A 14,297-nucleotide genomic window follows, 5' to 3' on the forward strand; every position below is an offset into this window, starting at 1 on the left:
TAACCACACTTATACTACTACTAACATACGTATACTACTTTAATACTACTAATACTACAACCATTGCTAATAACACGATTACTACTAATACCTCAACTAATATTCCTTCTGCTGCTAATACTACAACTATTGCTAATACTATTTCTACCTCTGCTATTGCTAATACTATTTATACTACTGCTATTGCTAATAATATTTATATTACAGCTATTGCTAATACTATTTATATTACTACTATTGCTAATGCCACTACTACTACTGCTAACACTGCATTGCAAATACACACATACATTTGCTATAACACAATGTTGTAGCATATTTAAAGACTTTTTTGTATTCACAGTAGAATGTTAACAGGTTATCATTGATTCCATGTTAAAATAGAGTGTTTTATTGACTAGACTGGCTCCTTGCAATATTTCTGGGGAGAAAAACATTCCTGCATCCCAAATGGCACCCTGTACTCTACTCCAATTTTGACTACAGCCCTACGGTCGGAATTAGTAGCAAACTTTTGGGTGCCATTTGAGACATGTCCTGGGAGGCATAAATGACCACTTCTTAATCCCTGAACGCAACATCTCAGGGGATATAGCCAGCAGCTCTAAGGGACAAAACATATCCAGGATAAATGTTTTATGAGGAACAACATCCCTCAGATTTTTGGGTTTTGTGAGCAGCTGCTGGTGAATGAGGCATATCTGAGATCAAAAGCAAAGCTAAAGCCATCCAGCTCCAATTAAAAAAGTAAAATAAAATACCCAATGGAGCTGGAGCGAAAACTCTTAAGGCGGAAACACAACAAAACTGTACCCTCAATCTAGATAGAGAGACAGATATATAAACAGACATAAATACATAAACATACACAGACAGACAGACAAGGGTTGAGAGAGCAGAAGAGACAGAAAGATGAGAGCGAGAGAGGAAAAAAGAGAGGAGAGGGTGAGGGAGAGAGTGAGAGAGGGAGTGTGAGTGGGAAAGGGTGAGGGAGAGAGGGAGGGAGAGAGGGAGTGCGAGTGGGAAAGGGTGAGGGAGAGAGGGAGGGAGAGAGGGAGTGTGAGTGGGAGAGGGTGAGGGAGAGAGGGAGTGTGAGTGGGAAAGGGTGAGGGAGAGAGGGAGGGAGAGAGGGAGAGAGGGAGTGGGTGAGGGAGAGAGGGAGTGTGAGTGGGAAAGGGTGAGGGTGAGAGTGAGTGCGAGTGCGAGTGCAAGTGGGAGTGGGAGTGGGTGAGGGAGAGAGGGAGAGAGGGAGTGGGAGTGGGAGAGGGTGAGGGAGAGAGGGAGTGTGAGTGGGAAAGGGTGAGGGAGAGAGGGAGGGAGAGAGGGAGTGGGTGAGGGAGAGAGGGAGTGTGAGTGGGAAAGGGTGAGGGAGAGAGTGAGTGCGAGTGGGAGTGGGTGAGGGAGAGAGGGAGAGAGGGAGTGTGAGTGGGAGAGGGTGAGGGAGAGAGGGAGGGAGGGGGAGAGATGAGAGGTAGAGACAGAGGGAGAGGAACAGAAGAGACAGGGCAGCATGCTGTATGAAGACAGAACAAAATCACAACTGAATACTTTTTTGCATCACCAGTGAAAAATATAGCATATTTCCCATTGATAGGCCAATTCATTTATTTATTTTATTCTACTCTCTTTAGCAAAGAATGTTCCATCTGAAGGACAATCATGTATTGTTTCTATTATATTCCATTTGAAAAGGATGTAACATCTAAAGGGCCAGAATCTATTGTATCCATTCCATCCCATTCTACTCCATTCCATTCAATATTTTTCCATTCTTTAAAATGAATGTCTGTGTGCCGTAACAATGTGTTGTTAGCAGAAGGGGAAGGTTTTGGTGTCAACCTCTATGTCTTCAAGAATTCTGTTTTCCATAAGTGGCGCTTAGCTACTACATAATCAATTCAGGCCACTAAGGTACCAGCATCATATAAAGGAACAATCATGAATACATGTTCAGTGTTTTCAGAAGATATGCTACATTATCTCTGATCAGGAACACTGGTAATGACGTCAATGCTTGAATTTTAAACGTGTCAGGAATCTGGTTTACCAGCCATTCAATATGTGACTAGTGGTATGAACAGAGAATCTGGTTTACCAGCCATTCAATATGTGACTAGTGGTATGAACAGAGAATCTGGTTTACCAGCCATTCAATATGTGACTAGTGGTATGAACAGAGAATCTGGTTTACCAGCTATTCAATATGTGACTAGTGGTATGAACAGAGAATCTGGTTTACCAGCCATTCAATATGTGACTAGTGGTATGAACAGAGAATCTGGTTTACCAGCTATTCAATATGTGACTAGTGGTATGAACAGAGAATCTGGTTTACCAGCTATTCAATATGTGACTAGTGGTATGAACAGAGAATCTGGTTTACCAGCCATTCAATATGCCACCAGTGGTATGAACAGAGCCCAGGATGTCATAACAATATCTAACCTAATAAGAAACTCCTTAGGTGCCCAGAGGGAGTCACATGCTGACGCTTTGTAAACAAACACTGTGCTCCTAGATAAAGTGCTTGCCTGTGGTTACGGAAACCAGCTGGCCCTAAAACAAACTATAGGTCCAGCTTGTTTGGCCCTACAGTTTAGACTGATATTGACTGTAGGTGTAAATCTGGCAAAGAAACAATGCAACCCACAAATTGAACATAAACTCGAATAATACCAGTAGTTAGATCTACATAGTATAATTAATTAAAATAAGACGTTGGATGTTTTTGCTAACTTGTTTTAGGATAGTTTTTCTTCCAAGTTAACTTTAGGCTAATCTAATAAGGGAATTAGTACATTTGAATTTGCACCATAAGAAAATAATGAGAAGGTAAAGACACATCGGTACTAGGATACAACCTCACCAGCAAATGTGCAGACAGACTGTCGGGTCCTTGGTAAAGGGTAGGTTTGCCAGGATGGTTGCTAGAGTGCTTTGCGCGTCAAGTGCGTGAAGGCTGAAGAACCAGACTACACGGAATTCTGAGTTTAAAGACATATATATCCAGACGACTTTTTAGACTTTTCTAGTGGTTGAATATCCAGCGTTGACATTATGAAACTCTCTTCCTAATAATTATTTTGCTGGCAGTCGTGTGGGAAAAATCATATAATCGCCAGACAACCACTTTATAAAGGAGACACTCCACACTGAACTACCGCGCGCAGGGAGGTTCGACCAGATCGGACAGCTCTTCTCCCAAATCCCTTCGCGACCTCGAGAGAAGCGCGCCGCGACTCAACATGTTTGCTCCGCCCCCACACGCATCAAAACACTGTTGAGAATTTGGGAAGTCAATGAGGTTGGCTAACCTGGAATCACATCTAGGATATGAATGCCTTACTACTCCCATAGGCTAATAATCATGAAGTAGACTACTGTATGAATGACACTCCCAATTGGTGTTCGGCTGTGGTAAACGCATCTTGTCTATTTACAACTCACTTCTCGGGTTACAATGCAGGCATCTTAAAACAGTGCCTATTATTTTTATTGCAATAGTATCCTCTCACATTATTTGGAAAGTAGTATATGTGTATGTACAGTAGCCGAATAAACATTATTCAACCGCCCACAGTTTGAAATGTTTAGGTTTTAGCGACACCTGCTGGGAAGGACCAGTTATCAACGTTTCAGAGGGGCTCTGAATGGCATAGTGGTCACTGCCTTGTAGATAGCTTTGCCTGCATCCTTTTGAGACTAGTGTTTGAATCATGCTTGCGGATTAGTTCAGGTTGTCCTGCAAAGGGCAGTGCAACTGGCCAGCATCAGCCTGGTTCTAGGGGTTAAGTAATGGTTATGGTTGCCTTGCCTTGTTTCACTCTAGCAAATACATGTGGGGGCTTAGGCCCCTGTGAGTTCAGTCGGGGTAGAAGCACAGAGAAGGCTTTCTTTTAGGACTAGCTCCAGGATTAAATTAATGGGGGGGGGGGCATTTTTATCAATTGGGGGGCATCTCTAATTCACATACCATTTGCTGGGCTTAAAGGGGTGAAAAAAATAGGGGGGCCACAGATTCTATCTAGGGGGCAATGCCCCCCTTTGCACCCCCATGGATCTGAACCTGCATACTTTTTGTCTTGTATAAACTTGGAAGAATGGCAGAACAGCATTGGATGTGCTTTCGAAGACACATATCTCAACATTGACTGTCCTGGATGGAATGTGCTGGAGCTAGGACACATCATTGGAGAGTTGGTCTCAAAGGAATCTCCAGAGCCATGAGATTACTACTGTTATGCCATTGAGGAATGTTAAAGAACGCTCTCACTGGCGCAGTCTTCAAGGAAATGCCATATTTCTAAAGCTGCCTGAGGCTGAAGAGGTGCTCCTTCTTCATCACAGAGTTGGAGTGGTTGGATGTGCGTTCAGAAGAGTTCCCTACGGACACCCTGTTCATCAGTAGGGGGGGTGATACGTCTTACGTCTTTGGAAGTCTACAATAAGCCCCTTCAATTTAGTTTTTTTTGTTGAGGGTGTTGTACAGGGTGACACTCTGGTTGATCTGTGCCCTCTGAGGACACAACTAGGGAGCCCTGTGTGGAGTACACCTTGCAAGGGACTAACTTAAGTTAAGTGGACTAAGAGCAGGACATCAGGATCTGGGATGCAACTGGTTTTCTCTTCAGAATCATTTTGTAGTCCGATGTCTTTGACACATTCTTCTCATCTGACCCATTAACATTTACACCTTTTTCAGTGAATTTACATTTTGCCTCTCTGCTTGCTAGCCTATTTGTACTGAACCATCTCTTCTATTGCTCACAGTTGTTATTCATATATACACTAACATTGAAAAGTTTGGGGTCACTTAGAAATGTACTTGTCTTCCATGAAAACAAACATGAAATTAGTTTGAATAGGAAATATAGCAAAATGAATAGGAAATATGGCAAAGTTAAAACTAAAGTTTTGTAATTTAAATAATAATTGTGTCCTTTTGTCAAATAATCCTCCATTGCAGTAATTAAAGCCTTGCAGATCTTTGGCATTCTAATTGTCAATTTGTTGAGTTAATCTGGAGATTTCAACCGATGCTTTGGATTGGCTTGATGGGCACTTATTACGTACCATATGGTCAAGCTGATCCCACAACAGCTCAATAGGGTTGAGATCCATGCTTGACAGATGGCATCAAGCAATCCACTAGCATCTTTTTATTTGGTCTGACCATATCAGTTTTTGTCCAATCTTCCTCTGTCCAGTGTCTGTGTTCTATTGCCCATCTCCATCTTTTCTTTTTACTGGTCAGTCTGAGATAAGTCTTTTTGTTTGCAACTCTGCCTAGAAGGGCAGCATCCCAGGGTTGCCTCTTCAATGTTGATGTTGAGACTGGTGTTTCACGGGTACTATTTAATAAAGCTGCTGGAGTGGAGTGAGAGGATGGGTCTGTGATGGCCGGTATGTTCCGGCTCGTTGGCTACATCTGCTGGCCAGGAGAGATGGTGTCCCAGTAGGGTAAGGCCTAATTACACACACTTGAAGACAAATAATGGGAGGTGTTTTAACTTGGTCTGGAGCACACCCAGGCAGGTTTTTTGTTGGGGAGAAAGCTACCAGGAGGACAGAGAATTCTAAGGCAACCCCCAAGCAAAGAAGACACTGGACACCAACCACTCTTGGACAAAAAGACAAATCCAGTAAGACCCTGGTCTTATGTTTATAACCGGTAAACAGTTTAGCTGTCCGGTCACAGTGAGAGACTGGAACAACTGTGCATTAAGGCTCTAGAAAGAGCTAGGCTTTTTTTTTTTTTGCAATCTGGCGCTTGGGTGCTATTAAAGTTTAATTAATAAAAGTCCTGGGTCACTGCCTTGGAGAAAGGCCCCCCACTTGTGTTCCTCCTACCCTGAGGCCCAGACTGGCTAACTTCTTCATTGCCAGCTAAGGACCTGTCAAACTAGCCACTTACATGTATTTATAAAAATGTTTCTGTTCTGGTTAGAGGCAGATGGTGATGTTCTGTGAAGGAAGTAGTATACAGGTGCTGGTCATAAATCTGAATATCATCAAAAAGTTGATTTATTTCAGTAATTCCATTCAAATAGTCAAACTTGTATAATGTATACATTCATTCCACACAGACTGATATATTTCGAGTGTTTATTTCTTTTAATTTTGATGATTATAACTGACAACTAATGAAAACCCCAAATTCTGAAAATTTTAATATTGTGAAAAGGTTCAATATTAAAGACACCTGGTGCCACACTCTAATCACCTAATTAACCCAAAACACCTGCAAAGGCCTTTAAATGGTCTCTCAGTCTAGTTCTGTAGGCAACACAATCATGGGGAAGACTGCTGACTTGACAGCTGTCCAAAAGACGACCATTGACACCTTGCACAAGGAGGGCAAGACACAAAAGGTCATAGCTAAAGAGGCTGGCTGTTCACAGAGCTCTGGGTCCAAGCACATTAATAGAGAGGCGAAGGGAAGGAAAAGATGTGGTAGAAAAAAGTGTACAAGCAATAGGGATAACCGCACCCTGGAGAGGATTGTGAAACAAAACCCATTAAAAAATGTGGGGGAGATTCACAAAGAATGGACTGCAGCTGGAGTCAGTGCTACAAGAACCACCACGCACAGACGTATGCAGGACATGGGTTTCAGCTGTCGCATTCCTTGTGTCAAGCCACTCTTGAACAAGACACAGCGTCACAAGCGTCTCGCCTGGGCTAAAGACAAAAAGGACTGGACTGCTGCTGAATTATGTTCTCTGATGAAAGTACATTTTGCATTTCCTTTGGAAATCAAGGTCACAGAGTCTGGAGGAAGAGAGGAGAGGCAGATAATCCATGTTGCTTGAAGTCCAGTGTAAAGTTTCCATGGCATCCCTGTTCATAATTGGCCAGCAAACATGCTTGACCTTAACCCTATAGAAAATCTATGGGGTATTGTGAAGAGGAAGATGCGATACGCCAGACCCAACAATGCAGAAGAGCTGAAGGCCACTATCAGCATTGCTGCAGTAATTCAGGCAAAAGGAGCCCCAACTAAGTATTGAGTGCTGTACATGTTCATACTTTTCAGTTGGTCAACATTTCTAAAAAAAATATTTTATTGGTCTTAAGTAATATTCTAATTTTCTGAGATACTGAATTTGGGATTTTCATTAGTTGTCAGTTATAATCATCACAAGGCGAAGCTCTCGATTTACCGGTCAATCTACGTTCCTATTCTCACCTATGGTCATGAGCTTTGGGTCATGACCGAAAGGACAAGATCCCGGATACAGGCGGCCAAAATGAGCTTTCTCCGCAGGGTGGCTGGGCGATCCCTTAGAGATAGGGTGAGAAGCTCGGTCACCCGGGAGGAGCTCAGAGTAGAGCCGCTGCTCCTCCACATCGAGAGGGGTCAGCTGAGGTGGCTTGGGCATCTGTTTCGGATGCCTCCGGAACGCCTTCCTGGGAAGGTGTTCCGGTCCCGTCCCACAGGGAGGAGACCCCGGGGAAGACCTAGGACACGCTGGAGGGACTATGTCTCCCGGCTGGCCTGGGAACGCCTCGGTGTCCCCCCGGAAGAGCTGGAGGAAGTGTCTGGGGAGAGGGAAGTCTGGGCATCTCTGCTTAGACTGCTGCCCCCGCGACCCAGCCCCGGATGAAGCGGAAGAAGATGTATGTATGAATGAATTAAAAGAAATAAACATTTGAAATATATCAGTCTGTGTGTAATGAATTAATATAATATACAAGTTTCACTTTTTGAATAGAATTACTGAAATAAATCAACTTTTTGATGATATTCTAATTTTATGACCAGCACCTGTACATTGTTGTACCAAATACACAGGCTTTTATAGCCCTTTACCTATCCACAGGCTTTTATATAAGAAAAACATAGATTTAAGCCCAAGTCTTGAGTAGGCGGAAACTGTCATTATGTAACCATGTGAAAGAGACATGCGTTGATTTCTGAGGATGCTGGCTCATGAGCAGTTCAGCGTGACATAATCTTTAAGATATCTATTCATACTGTTCATATTTCCATTTCTACATTCTCTGGAATTGCTGCTGGTTATCTTGTGTGTATGTTTGCTGTTATTTTTGTTTTATATATTTTTTTGAATGCCTATTATGTAGATGTCTGGTGCCATGTCACAATTTTACTGTTCAGAATGATGCAATGTTATCTGGTGCATTGGACAAATAGAAAGACTGACTGGTAGACACCATGACCATTGTCTTACGTCTTGGAAACATTTTCTTATACAAAAAGAAGCTATCTGTTGAATGACCTGATGCCCTGTGTTAACTTCCCCATTGTTATTAGTCTGATCTCTATGGTAGATGGACTTTTGGGGTCTTCTCAAGGCCATACATTCATGTCTCTTCAGACCTACTTGGAGCTCTGGAAACTATTGTATTTCAAACCGGTTTGTATTGTTGTTAGTGTTCTTGTTGGTGTTGTTAGTGTTCTTGTTGAAGGTGTTGTTAGTGTTCTTGTTGGTGTTGTTAGTGTTCTTGTTGGTGTTGTTAGTGTTCTTGTTGAAGGTGTTGTTAGTGTTCTTGTTGAAGGTGTTGTTAGTGTTCTTGTTGAAGGTGTTGTTAGTGTTCTTGTTGAAGGTGTTGTTAGTGTTCTTGTTGGTGTTGTTAGTGTTCTTGTTGGTGTTGTTAGTGTTCTTGCCGACTCAGTCTGATGTTCTGCATTGACATTCTCAATCACCGGGGAAACCGTTTTGCTGTTTTCCTTACATATCACAGTAATGCACAAGTATCACGTTCATTGAATGTGCTTAAATTACTGATGTCTCTCTCATAGATCTGATTTCAGATGTAACTTTAGTCACTGTTGAAAGCCTAGCTCTTTCTAGAGCCTTACTGTACAGTTGTTCCAGTATCTCACTGTTGAAACACCAGCCAGTTGAGCAGTCTGTGTGACTGAAGCTCCTGCCATCTGTGCCCAAATAATATACCCTGTTTCAAAGTCACTTACATCCTTTCATCTTGCCATCTCGATTCATAATTGAGGTCAACTGGGCCTGCTCAGCATTTGTCTACATGCTACAGAGCATGACAGGATGTTAATTGCTTCACTGCATAATGTAGTAAACCTGTACGGAAGCATCCACTTTTGTTCCTCCACTCACCTGTCTATGTCCTTATTTTGTATATTTTTGGTAAAGTTGACTACATTGTCGAAGACGTTATGGCTACATTAATAGAACGGATCAGTTCTGTAGCAAGCGGCATTAGCTACCACTGGCAACATCCCCAACAAATGTCTGTTAGCATACCCAATGGAAAGCAAATACATCTGAGCCAAGGAGACCTGTTTGTGTAAAGTTTATTGTAAATCCGTTAGTGTTATCACTGTAAAAAAACAGTGTTCATTTAGTGACATCTTCAGGCTTTATCTACGTATATATCTTTGGTGTTGGTGTCTTATGTGAAATAGTAAAATCTGTCACTGAACACTTGGAAACTGGTACAAACCCAATGGCAAATAACAGCAAACATCGTATCAAATAACAGCAAACATCGTATCAAATAACGTCATAATTGTACATATCATACACATTATACAAATGTTTTCTGCAAAGATTAACCAGCTTAAAATACCTACATTACATCAGCAGGAAATGTATTTTAGTTTAAAAGGCAAATAATTTATAAGACCGGTCCACTAATGACATATTTATTGTGAAATTAGATCACAAAAAACTGATTCCATACTTTGTGTCCTTGACTACAGTGGGTGAGGCAATATAGCAAAAAGGACCAAGATAAACCACAAATATTGTAAATAAGGGTACTATTTAGTACTATTTACTTCTACACGTCATCTGTTCAGAAAGTACTTCTGGAAACATACAATGAACTATCTAGTCTTATGGCTCAGATGTGATATGTGATCAAAATGTCTCTCTTGGTCCAAGTCAGTGACTCACCGGGCCGAACCATGCCTTCACCCCAGTCTCCTGGTCCTGTGAGAGCCAGAATGGTGGTTAAGGGAGCCAATGACATCCAGCCCCTGTGACAACTTCCTGGTTCGGGGGAAGTAGGGGACGTGATGGGTCACCCCTCGTTGAACCCCCCCTTAGGAGGCTCTTAGCCCAAAGACGAGCTGCACTAGTGATCAACCAACTTCCTGTCTCTGTGACGGCACATCCACTGCCAAGGACTTCCACTTAATGTTTCTTGGTTCTGTGTTTTTGCTAGGAGATTTTGCAACTGTTGCGGGCACAGCTCTGGGCTGCTGCTGGGCTGAGTGGGGGGGGGCGTATCAGTTTTTTCTTTTTCAGCAACTGGCCTCCATTTCTCTTAGTGGTGCTGTGGGTGGCGTTGGCAGCAGTGGCAGTGACGGAGTAAGAGCTTCCATGCATCATGCGGGCATTGAGCCCATTGGCCATGGAGAAAGACTTGAGGTGAGACTTAAGAGCCAGAGGCAGAGGAAGTTTGTCCACCAGGTGAACCGGAGTGCAGGAAACTATGGAACGACAGCAAAGGTCCTGGAGACTCAACACTAAGAGAGAGAAGGGGGAGGTTTTAGGGAGAGAGAGAGGCGTAGGAAACTGAGAGAAAGAGTGCAGGAGAGGTTGTATGACAAGGATTGAGAACATTTTCAATCAGAAAAGGCATAATTTACCACCAGAGGGCAGCAATGTGCAACACAGTGAGATGGAGAGTAAGCCACCTTAGGCTCAGTAAGCCCTGACCTGTCTTTTTGGGGCCTCCAATATGTCTCTCTCACTTACACACAAAGTCCCTCTCCCCTCACCTTTGTTGGGCCTCCAGAGTCTCTCCATTCCGTGCCTCATAAGGACTATTCTAGCCAGCTCTGTGAAGGACTCAGTGATGTTGAAGTTGCACAGCGGGCTGACCTCAAAGAAGGTGACCCCTAACCTCTCAGCGTAGACCTGCGCCTGCTCTGTGGTCACCTGACGCTTGTAGGCCAGATGTAAGCGGTTTCCCACCAGGATCTTGGGCACTCCCGGTGCATGCTAGAGAGAAGGAAGGAGAAGATGAAGTGGAGAAGAACTAACTCCCTCATTACCCCAGGTTGGATAAGGTTGTGTTGGTGTGGTCTTATTCTTATTGATTCTTCCTGCTTGACAGACATTGACCAGCATGTCTTGCATCGCAGAGTAATGGGGCCCCAGGGAAGAGGTCAGACAACCCCTGATAAAAGAATGGGTTGAAATAGAGAATTGGTTGCCATTTTAAATGCTGACTCAATGTCTCTTACCTCATCTATCTCCTTTATCCATCTGTCAATTCCATCAAAGGACCAGCGATTGGTGATGTCATAGACCAAGATCACACCCTTGTAAAGAGAGAGAGATAGATGGGATTATAGAGGAATATGCTGGTATAAAACATGAATGGAATGTTTACTATGTAGCATACTGCATCATATGGTTTACTCTGTCATACTGTTTACTATGTCATACTGTTTAATGTCATACTGTTTACTATGTCATACTGTTTACTATGTAGCATACTGTTTACTATGTCATACTGTTTACTATGTAGCATACTGTTTACTATGTCATACTGTTTGCTAGGTCATGTTGTTTAATGTCATACTTTTAACTCTGTTATACTGTTTATTATGTCATACTGTTTACTCCATCATACTGTTTTCTATGTCATACTGTGTAATATGTTATGCTGTTTACTATGTCATACTGTTTAATATGATATACTGCTATACTACAAAGAAGACAAATGTCCATTGTGTCATTGTTACTCCCTGACTACAAGTTAATTGGAATAGCACATTTCTCCTGTATACATGCAATAAGCCAGAGTGGTAGCCTGTCCAACTGCCATTAAGTTTTACTGTTTCTGGTGGCTCCAGCAGCCAACACTGTGGATTCAGGCCAAATCTAGATATACACACACAGCATATACACACAAACAGACACACACACACTCAGCATACACGCAAACACTCACAGACATGATTACACATACAGACACAAACACACAGAAACAAACACACACACACAGCCTATACACGCAAACACATACACAGACAAACACACACACAGACAGAAAAACACACAGACACAAACACACACAAAAACACACACATACACAAAAACACACACACAAACAGACGTTGATGATTACAGTTATGGACTTGAAGCACAGGCTGCTGCCTTGGAATTGCGGGGGTGTCATTGTCACCATGGTAACGCACTGGCTGTATGCTGTACTGGGCGATGAGAAATAATCATAATAATACAACCTCTATTGACGAGGTAATGTACTTCATCTGGGAGGAGAACATTCTCTGTCAATGATAAGCCACGGTTTAGCATAGGGTAAAGACAGTTAAATACCTAAAGGTGGACATTGGCTCGGTAATACTGGTCCTGCTCTCATCAACGCCATAATTGATACATTAAGATAGAATATCTCCATTTCAATAGTAACCCATCAGTGATAAATACAATATCAATAGATCAATAGTAACCCATCAGTGATGAATACAATAAATATAGATCAATAGTAACCCATCAGTGATAAATACAATATCTATAGATCAATAGTAACCCATCAGTAATAAATACAATATCTATAGATCCATAGTAACCCATCAGTGATAAATACAATATCTATAGATCAATAGTAACCCATCAGTAATAAATACAATATCTATTGATCAATAGTAACCCATCAGTGATAAATACAATATATATAGATCAATAGTAACCCATCAGTGATAAATACAATATCTATTGATCAATAGTAACCCATCAGTGATGAATACAATAAATATAGATCAATAGTAACCCATCAGTAATAAATGCAATATCTATAGATCAATAGTAACCCATCAGTGATAAATACAATATCTATTGATCAATAGTAACCCATCAGTGATAAATACTATATATAGATCAATAGTAACCCATCAGTGATAAATACAATATCTATAGATCAGTAGTAACCCATCAGTGATAAATACAATATCTATAGATCAATAGTAACCCATCAGTGATAAATACAATATCTATAGATCAATAGTAACCCATCAGTGATAAATACAATATATAAAGATCAATAGTAACCCATCAGTGATAAATACAATATCTATAGATCAATAGTAACCCATCAGTGATAAATACAATATCTATAGATCACTAGTAACCCTTCAGTAATAAATACAATATCTATAGATCAATAGTAACCCATCAGTGATAAATACAATATCTATAGATCAATAGTAACCCATCAGTGATAAATACAATATCTATAGATCAATAGTAACCCATCAGTAATCAATACAATATATATAGATCAATAGTAACCCATCAGTGATAAATACAATATCTATAGATCAATAATAACCCATCAGTAATAAATACAATATCTATAGATCAATAGTAACCCATCAGTGATAAATACAATATCAATAGATCAATAGTAACCCATCAGAAATAAATACAATATCTATAGATCAATATTAACCCATTAGTGATAAATACAATATCTATAGATCAATAGTAACCCATCAGTGATAAATACAATATCTATAGATCAATAGTAACCCATCAGTGATAAATACAATATATAAAGATCAATAGTAACCCACACACACATCTTCTTCCGCTTCATCCGGGGCTGGGTCGCGGGGGCAGCAGTCTAAGCAGGGATGCCCAGACTTCCCTCTCCCCAGACACTTCCTCCAGCCGGGAGACATAGTCCCTCCAGCGTGTCCTAGGTCTTCCCCGGGGTCTCCTCCCGGTGGGACGGGACCGGAACACCTTCCCTGGAAGGCGTTCCGGAGGCATCCGAAACAGATGCCCAAGCCACCTCAGCTGACCCCTCTCGATGTGGAGGAGCAGCGGCTCTACTCCGAGCTCCTCCCGGGTGACCGAGCTTCTCACCCTATCTCTAAGGGAACGCCCAGCCACCCTGCGGAGAAAGCTCATTTTGGCCACCTGTATCCGGGATCTTGTCCTTTCGGTCATGACCCAAAGCTCATGACCATAGGTGAGAGTAGGAACGTAGATTGACCGGTAAATCGAGAGCTTCGCCTTGCGGCTCAGCTCTTTCTTCACCACGACAGACCGATACATCGACCGCATTACTGCAGAAGCTGCACCGATCCGTCTGTCAATCTCCCGTTCCATCCTTCCCTCACTCGTGAACAAGACCCCTAGATACTTAAACTCCTCCACTTGAGGCAGGCACTCTCCACCAACCTGAAGTGAGCAAGCCACCCTTTTCCGACTGAGGACCATGGCCTCAGATTTGGAGGTACTGATTCTCATCCCCACCGCTTCACACTCGGCTGCAAACCGTCCCAGCGCATGCTGAAGGTCCTGGTTTGAAGAGGC

General features: G+C 42.1%; 2 protein-coding genes across 3 annotated transcripts in view; both read right to left on the reverse strand.

Moving 5' to 3' along the window:
* LOC105027570 (caskin-2) overlaps nt 1–3,207 on the reverse strand; it is a 69,428-nt gene extending 66,221 nt beyond the window's left edge. Inside the window, exon 1 of the mRNA XM_020044040.3 lies at nt 2,867–3,207. The gene's annotated coding sequence lies outside the window, so the exon portion shown is untranslated. The remainder of the gene's footprint in view (nt 1–2,866) is intronic.
* A 6,065-nt stretch (nt 3,208–9,272) lies between these two features.
* Nucleotides 9,273–14,297, reverse strand: part of rab40b (RAB40B, member RAS oncogene family) — a 28,984-nt gene continuing 23,959 nt past the window's right edge. For both annotated transcript variants that reach the window (XM_010899705.3, XM_010899704.3), the window contains 3 exons: nt 11,192–11,269; nt 10,724–10,946; nt 9,273–10,468 (listed from right to left, as the gene is read on the reverse strand). In XM_010899705.3, coding sequence (XP_010898007.2) covers nt 10,161–10,468; nt 10,724–10,946; nt 11,192–11,269 — 609 coding nt within the window. In that variant the 3' untranslated portion in view covers nt 9,273–10,160. The remainder of the gene's footprint in view (nt 10,469–10,723; nt 10,947–11,191; nt 11,270–14,297) is intronic.

Source organism: Esox lucius, chromosome 6 (assembly GCF_011004845.1).
Source record: "Esox lucius isolate fEsoLuc1 chromosome 6, fEsoLuc1.pri, whole genome shotgun sequence".
NCBI classification, from domain to species: domain Eukaryota; kingdom Metazoa; phylum Chordata; class Actinopteri; order Esociformes; family Esocidae; genus Esox; species Esox lucius.